This window comes from Callorhinus ursinus, unplaced genomic scaffold, assembly GCF_003265705.2.
Source record: "Callorhinus ursinus isolate GAN/ISIS: 27379988/994484 unplaced genomic scaffold, GSC_fseal_2.0 scaffold7, whole genome shotgun sequence".
Lineage (NCBI taxonomy): Eukaryota > Metazoa > Chordata > Mammalia > Carnivora > Otariidae > Callorhinus > Callorhinus ursinus.
The window spans coordinates 59,069,382-59,077,855 of NW_027397069.1; the positions used below are offsets into that span (position 1 = coordinate 59,069,382).

The window sequence follows — 8,474 nt, forward strand, 5'->3', positions numbered from 1 at the left end:
CACTCCAGCAACCCTCAGTTTGTTTCCTGAGATTAAGAATTCCTCGTTATCAGTGAGGTCATATGATACATGTCTTGCTCTGATTGACTTATTTCGCTCAGCATAATACCCTCCAGTTCCATCCACATCGCTGCAAATGGCAAGGTTTTGGGTTTTTTTTTGATGGCTGCATAATATTCCATTGTATATATATACCACATCTTTATCCATTCATCTGTCGATGGACATCTTGGCTCTTTCCATAGTTTGGCTATTGTGGACATTGCTGCTATAAACATTGGGGTGCATGTACCTCTTTGGATCACTACATTTGTATCTTTGGGGTAAATACCCAGTAGTGCAATTGCTGGGTCATAGGGTAGCTCTATTTTCAACTTTTTCTTCTAATGACTGATCATGCATTGGATTTATTTCAGTTCATGTATACAAACATTCCATGATTTTGTGTTTTCGTTTTAATTCTAAGTTCACTGACAAACCTGGCAACCACACCTTGGTTCAAACTCTTTGGGGGAAGTTTCTAAAAGTGATCTGTAATGTATCTCCCACAAGATATCACTGTGTACTTATTATAGAGAAAAAAGTCCAGGTCCTTGAGACAAGTGATGGAGGCAGCAGGGGCACCCTGGCAAAGAGGCAACATTGAAATAATTTCTCTAATTTGTCTAATTCTACCCTGTTAAGTTTTCCTAATAATAAAATTGAATGAGGTTTAGAAATAAATGGATTTTCTTCTCCCAGGGACCAACTAGCAAATCGATTTGGGAATAACCTTCTTTGCCCACATATGCTAACTTGACTTAACCCAGCGCACTGAAAATCCATCAAAATAGAGTTCATCTTATCCCTTCGGGATAACAGAAACACAAAAACAAATACAAAGTTAGCGTCGTCCTCACTCAAGGTACTGCTTTTATTTCCCTTCGAAGAGAGCAACACAGTAGCTGTATAATGGAGCATCTCCATTTTTACTCATCCATCTCGTCTCAAGAAATAACCACCCTGAACCAAACCGCAGCCTCAACTTGCTTAAATGAGTGCTCTGTGATGAACTACCAACAGCCTTCCCAAGCAGTGTCTGGGTTCTTATTGGAATGTGCTCATTTCTCTTATAATCTTAAAAATGTATCTTCACTTGTTATAATAAACTGACTATATTTACAAATGACCATAAAGAGTAATCATGGTGAGTCCTTATCAGTGAGAGAGAGAGAGAGACAGCCTCTTTCTGAAATAGCATAATTTAGGGTTCAATATTTAAGATATAATATTCCAACATTTTCAGCTGTTGGACCTGGTCCATAGAATTTTAAATTAAATAGTCTGCCTGTCTTCTTCCACAAATTCTTTAAAAAAAAAAATCCTTAAAGTCAGATTACTTTTTCAGGTCAGAGGACCAATGTGAAGTCACATTTTCTATCCTGTAATATATTCCTTTCATCCTCTTCACTTTCCATGAAAATAAACCAGTCTAAGATTGCATGGCATCTCTGTCCTCAGAAAGCCCTCACACACAAGTGTCCTGCTGGTCTGGCATGACACTTGGCACTCTGAGCTTTTCCTGTCCCTGCAGCCCCTAGAATATATTCAGGCTTTCAGCCAAGCATCAGGAGGTTGGAGTGCAAGGGCTATTTGCCAGCATCTAAAACAGAGAAGCAGTTCACTTTAACACTATACTTTGCGACATCCGTTTATTAAAGCATTTGTTAGAGCCCAACACTGTTGCGGGAAAAGAACACCCCCACTGGGATGCTCCAAGGGTAAACTTCATCTCCACTCACAGAGCCCACATAGGAGAGATCTAGTTTCCATCCTGACATGGTGAGATTTTCATGAAAGCCACCCGAAGCCCTCTGTAGTGAAGGTCGCACATTCTAGAGAACAGAGCCCTGCCTCCCAAGCCAGCATACTGAATGGGCTTCTCCCTTCAGTCACTGAGTAACTCTGCAGAGGTCACCTGCCCTTCCTGTCTCAGATTGTGTCCACACACAAAGAAAATTTAGGTTAGAAAAACGCTTTAGCTTCAAGAATGCAGATGCTAGAGGTGTTTGCCTAAGTCATAAAATATCAGAGAAGAATTATAAATCTACAAAGTAGGTATAAACACATTTTTTTCAATTACAAAGTTTCCAAGAACTGTAACAGGATTAGAACAATGCTCTCACAATTAATCAAAGTAATATAGATTTGAAGGCTCTATTTCAATGGTAGGTGAAAATAACAGCAAGAAGAATACAAAGAATGTAGATAGCACATCTTTCTCTAAGGTGCCCAAATGCTTCATGAGCGACCTGCAGCGTACCCAACAGGCCACTGTTGGGTACAGGGGTGGAGGGCAGGGGTGGCAAAGAAAGCAGAACTAAAAAGCCTGCTTCAGTCTTAATTCACCCAAGTCTAGTTCCTGCCTTGGCAGCATACCTTGCTGCTGTTGAAAGACACTCGTGCTTCTTCTTATGGCCGGGCGCTGCAGTGGGACATACAGCAAGAGGCGAGCTCTTCTCCCAGAAAAGTGAGTCTCTGTATTGCCCCCCCCCAATCTATTTTCCTTACCTTTTCTTCCCTTACATTCAAATTTGATCCCTTACTTACAAAGTTTTTGGGGATAGCCATACCCTCAGAAAATAAGACCTGCATTTTCCATTGGGTATAAGGAAAGAAAAGCATGCCATACCTTGTGTAAACTGAGTCACACTGTGGTTGCCTCTGTCCAGGTTGAGGAGATATCCGTGTTGAGGGGTCTCTGTCACAATAAACCTGAGAGAAAAATGTAGGCTGTCTCTGTCCTCCGCTTTCAATATTTTGCTTGTGATCATGAACCCCAAGTGACCAGTAGCCAGAGTGCGAAGTGTGGAGGCCCCTTTGTTCACGGCAATTTGGGGGACACTATCGTCAACAGCTAAGACCTGGATTTTCATCACTTGGGGTCTCCTTGTTTCAAATATTGTATCAGGGAAAACATAGAACTCTGTATGGGAACCATCAGTCACCGTGAAGGAGAAGCTGTCTTCACTCGACTCAGTGCCATCATGTCTGTAGCTGATTAAGTTTTCATTCAAGTCTTGCTTGGTAAAAACCGTGGTCGGTCTGGTATTGTTGAATAGGAGTTGGCCATGAACAGGCACCTGGGTGACAATGAACTTCAGAAGTTTGTCAGGAGTATCTCTGTCTTCGGCAGTGAGTTCAAAGGGAGTGATCAGCTTGTTTTCACCCTCACTGACAACCAGGTTATGGATGGTGACCACTGGCTTTTTGTTATCCACATCACTAATGGAGATTCGGAATGTCCGAAAGACAGGGTTACGTCCATCGGTGACTTGAAACTCAAAGCTGTCCATCTTGACTTCATCATCAGCTGTGTGGATGTAGTAGATTTTGTTGCCAGCCAGCTGGAGCTGAGTGAAAGATGTGATGGATGCTCCAAGTTGATCTGTGCACTCTAAGTGACCTCTCATGGGAGCCCTGGTGATGGTAAAAACTAAGTTTTCATCAGGACTGTTCAAGTCACTGGTGCTTAGTAGGTCTGTTGTGAGGGTGACTTTGCCACCTTCTTTCAAGGATACTCCCTTGCTTATCACATCTGGGAAGACAATGTCAATGTTCCCAATGGAAACATAGAAGTAGCGATCTATGAGGGCATTTATTCCATCAGTCACATCAAATTTAATTAGGTCCCGAATGCCCTCTTGTCCAAAATGGACATACTGGATTAAGTTTCTGTCCACTTCATCCTGGGTGAAATTCATGCCCAGTGTGATATTTTCGAAGGCACCAGTAGGTTTTTGTCTCTGCAATAAGCCATGTCCTGGCCCATAACGAATAATATAAACCAAAGATTTGTCTTCAGAGTCCAAATCAGTTGCCATTAATATTTTGTTGTTGATAATTTTGGTTTCCCCAATTTCTATTTCTAGTCCATTATTGATAGTCATTCTGGGGGTTTCATCATCAACTGGGATAACTATAATGAGGACCATCCTTTCCACTGAGTGCTTACCATCCGTTAGTCTAATCACAAAACTGTCTTCCTGAGTCTCAGAGTCATCATGCTCATAAATAATGCTTGAACTCTCTAGGATCTGGTCCAAGGTGAAGCTTTCAACCAAAACTGTGCCATTTATCAGCTGGTTCATGATGTGACCGTGAGTAGGAAATTGGGTAATAGTGAAAGTTAGATCATCCGGGGGGATGTCAGCATCAGCAGCATTGAGAATGGGCGTATCGATCACCAGACTCATGCCTTCCATCACCATAAATTCTCTCATAAATATTTCCGGCTGTTCATCATTGGTGGGAATGATGACAATGGGGAAAAAATGTCTCTCTGAAAAGTTAATGCCATCAGAGCAACGAAATATAAATCGGTCTTCTACAGGTTCAACCCCTTTATGGACACTCTGGACATAGTTAATATGACTCTGCCTGAGGTCTTTCAGGGTAAAGGCACTTACGGCAATTCCTGCTCTTGATTTCTCAGAGCCTGGAGCTGGAGAAATGTTTTCAACATAACCGGAGGTAGGCTGAATAACTATGGTGCACAAGATGTCATCAGTTAGTGAATCAATATCTTCAGCACTTATATGTGTTGAGGTTATAACACTTTTATCACCTTCCACGACTATAAACTGTTCATCCACAGAAATTTCTGGAGCCTGGTTATCAACAGGGAGGATGGTTACCCACATGGTAACTCCTTGGATCGTGTTGCCACCTATTACCCATTCTTGAGACATATCTGACAGACTCAGGTTAAATGAGTCCCCTCTGGGCAACAGGCCTATCTCACCACTAGTGTGGGCATAGACGGCAGAGCCCTCTAAGATGTCCCTTTGGGTAAACTGCTCTGCTGGAACTCCATTGACCAGGATTTCTCCATATAAGGGTGGATCTTCCAAGACGAAAGTCAACATCAAATCATCAGTGTCCTCCTCAGTCCCCTTGATTATACTGGCAGTAATTTCAGTAGCTCCATTTTCTAGAACATCTAGATATGACCCCAGAGTGCCAGCAGGAAGGCTCAGCGTGGGGACCTCATCATCCGCTGGCCGGACATTCACTCTGAGAGTGATGGGCACCACGTGGTGTCTGTCACTGACCTCCAAGGAACAGCTATCGGTGAGGGACTCATCTCCGTTATGGGCATAGGAAATCCGACCCTGTTTTATGTCTTCCAAGTAGAAGACCTCCCCTACATGCAGTACCTGTCCAGACACCCTCATGTGGCCATGTTTGGGCGCCTGCGTGAGAGTGAAAGAGATGTGCGCGATGTCAGTGTCTACATCATCCACACTCAACTCAGTCTCACTCAGGATGTGGTGTCCCTTCTCCTGAATGGTGAAACCCGTGTTGAGGATCTCAGGTGGCTGGTTGTCCACTGGCTGCAAGTAAAGGGTGAAGGTGCCCGGAGCCACATTCCCAGCTTGGTCCTCCACCTGGAACTGGAACTGGGCCACTCGGGCAGCCACTCCCAGTTCTTGCTGCGGGGGTCTGTAAGCAATTTTATGGTGGTTGATCTGGGCTTGGGTAAAATGGGCCACGACGACTGAGGGGCTGTCAGTCAGGACCAAGGTGCCCAGTGGTGCTGGCGAGCGGTTTTCATCTGTGTCCATGGGGGGCTGGGTCACTGTGTAACGCAGTTCTCGGTCATCTGTGTCCAGGTCAGTGTAGCGAAGCCACTTCCTCCTCAGCGGGGTGAGCTGGGATTCCTGCACCACCATCCGAAGGGGACAGCCACTGCCCAGCTCTGGAGGGAGGCGATCCACAGGATGAATGCGTATCACAAACCTGTGTGGTCCCGATTGATTAGGGGGGTCATGGTTATCCTGCACTCGAAATGTGAACTGGTCCATCACTGGCCCGGGACTATGGGGCCCCGAGTGCCTATAGAACAGCCTCCCCTCAGTTATGTCCTGCTGCCGCCACTCTGTCACCGTTTGCTCATAGAATGCTCCCTGTCTCCTCCAAGGGCCCCTGCTCAGTTCCTCCTCCTCCTCCTCCTCCTCACGGGGAGGATGAGTTTGGCGGAGAAGCAGATGCCCTACGGTTGAGGAGGGCGGCTCCAGCACAAAAAGCAGCAGAGAGTCATCTGAGTCAATGTCAGTTGCACTTAGAGCAAGCGGCAGGATGGGCGCCGTTTCACCTTCTGCCAGTGTTAGCCCCGTGTTAGCATTGAGGACTGGTGGTTGGTCATCCACAGGCACTAAGGTGATGGGGAACAGGAACTGCACCTGGTGCCTGCGTCCTCCATCCACCATTCGAAGGACAAGGTTGTCACTCAGTGAGCCGTCTTTGTCATCGTGATGGTAGACCACCTGGCCGGCTGCTAGCTCGGCCACCGTAAAGGTCTTAGGGGCAGCACTGCCATCGGTGGCACCCAGAAGGACAAGATGACCGTGCCGGAGCCCAGCCACCACCTCCAGCTGCACTGTCTCCAGGTCATCCTCGTCGCTGATGACCAAGTTTTGTGGTCCGATGCCCGCAGGGCCTGTAAGGGGTCGGGACTGGCCCTCGTAAAGAATGAGACCGGTGTTCCGGGTGACCACGGGAGCCAGTGTGTTCATGGGCTTCACTACTACCATAAAAGCAAAAGGGTCTGAGGCAGCTCCTTCCGGGTCCACTACCTCCAACTCCAGTTCAAAGAGACGTTCCTGGTCAGAGTCCTCAGACGGGGGCTGGTAGGCAATCTTCAAGAGCCGCAGGTCCCTCTGAGTGAAGGAGGAGAGGGGCAGGCTACGATCATCAGTACTTACTAGGTAGCCCTGGCCAGGCTGGAAAGGAGAGGTGAGGTTGAAGATCAACAGGTCAGGGGGCGACTCAGCATCCTCGGCGGCCAGCATGTCTGGGGTCAGGGCGGTGAGTACAAACTGGTCCACCTCCATCATCATCATGGCCACGAAACTGGGCTTGGGTGCGGTGTTCTCTGCCCCTCCTCGGATTCTCACCAGCACCTGGAAGTGCTCACGCTTCAAAGCAGGCCTCCCCACAGGCGAACCTCGAGAGCGCAGCTCCACCACCATGGGCACCCAGTCCCTATTTGGTGACCGACTGGGGGCCGTGTGGCGGTAGCGCACGCCTAGCTCCTGGAAAGCCCTGCAGTCCATCAGGAGAGGCTCCTGGGCGCCCCCCTCGCTGGCTCCACCCGGAACCTGCGGGTAGTAAAGGAGTTCCCCGTAGCGAGGCAGCGCGCTCAAGCCGGACAGGATGCCCACGCGACACTCCTCGGTTTCGGGCTGGTAGGCGAACTCCAGGCTCCGCGCGTCCAGGGCATTGCTGGTCCCCAGCAGCTCCTCCACGACGAGGGGCAAGTTTCGAGTCACAACCTCCAGCTGGGTGAAGAGCACCTCCACCTCCAGCACCAAGGGTAGCACTGCTGCCCCTCCCGACGCGTCGTAGCGCAGCTGCAGCCGAATGCGATCCCGCGACGGGCTGCGCCCGCCCAGGTGCGAATAACGCACCTCTCCCGGGCCGAAGTCGCACCGGAAGCGCTTGGGACTCAGGCGGCCAGGCCTCTGGGCCAGCGCGTCGTTGTCTAGCACGGTCACCGCGCAGCGGTCGCCCGGCTGCACCTGCAGCACCAGGTCGTGCAGAGGATCCAACCAGACCTCGCGGCCGAAGGGCACCCGGAGCCCACGGTTCGCCAGCACTATGGCCTCCTCGGCGGGGACCCCTGCAGCCCCCGCGAGATCCGGGGACAGCAACGCCCGGCCAGGGGCAGCGGGCTGTGCCGGGACGCACCTTACCAGTGACAGGAGAAGCAGCAGCAGCAACACGAGGCGGGGCGGCAGCGCAGGTATCGGCTGAAAACTGGCGGAGTGGGACACCCCGCCGGCGCGGGAGGCGATCCCGGGGGTCCTGGCCACGTGCATGGTCCGGGTGTTAGAGTTCGGACAGGTCAGCCTGAGAGAGCGCAGTCAGTCCCCCGGCAGGGAGCAAGAGAGCCCTCCGGAAAGTGCCTGGAAACCCGTACTCTGTAGCTGCGGCTGGGCCAGGTTGGAAAGTTGCGCGGGCCGGGCCGGTCTGGCGCTGCTGCGGAGGCTGAGCCCCGCTGGCCGTCCCGCTCCGCCGCCTGCCGCACACTGGCTGGGAGAACCGAGTCCCTCCACTCCTGCTTCCCAGGTCCCGGGACCTAGAGCTTTGAGGGAAACTCCTCCCCTAGTACCCCCCAGTCCTCCCAGGAGGCCAATCGTTGGTCCCGGGAGGAGGCCCGAGTCCAGGGTTGGGTAGTGATATCTGCCAATCAGCTCCTAGGGGCGGAGGCGGGGAAACCGTACGGAGGGGAGGAGATACAAGGCGCTACGTGTTGTCCTGGAAGCCACTGGCGGTCTCGGGGTGCCCACCTTTGCTCACGTTTCGCTGTGGGATGCCAGGGTTGGGGTTCCAGCAGAGGAGTTGGGACATGCGGCTGGGCTTAAATCAGTTCTTCAGCTGCCTGGGATCCAGGATTACCCATTTTAGCTCCCATCCCCTTCGATTCGATG

The 8,474-nt window shown here is 50.1% G+C and overlaps 1 protein-coding gene across 1 annotated transcript in view; it reads right to left on the reverse strand.

Moving 5' to 3' along the window:
• Positions 1-8,098, reverse strand: part of FREM2 (FRAS1 related extracellular matrix 2) — a 155,498-nt gene extending 147,400 nt beyond the window's left edge. The window contains exon 1 of the mRNA XM_025874881.2: positions 2,672-8,098. Coding sequence (XP_025730666.1) covers positions 2,672-7,862 — 5,191 coding nt within the window. The 5' untranslated portion in view covers positions 7,863-8,098. The remainder of the gene's footprint in view (positions 1-2,671) is intronic.
• Positions 8,099-8,474: the final 376 nt, after the last annotated feature.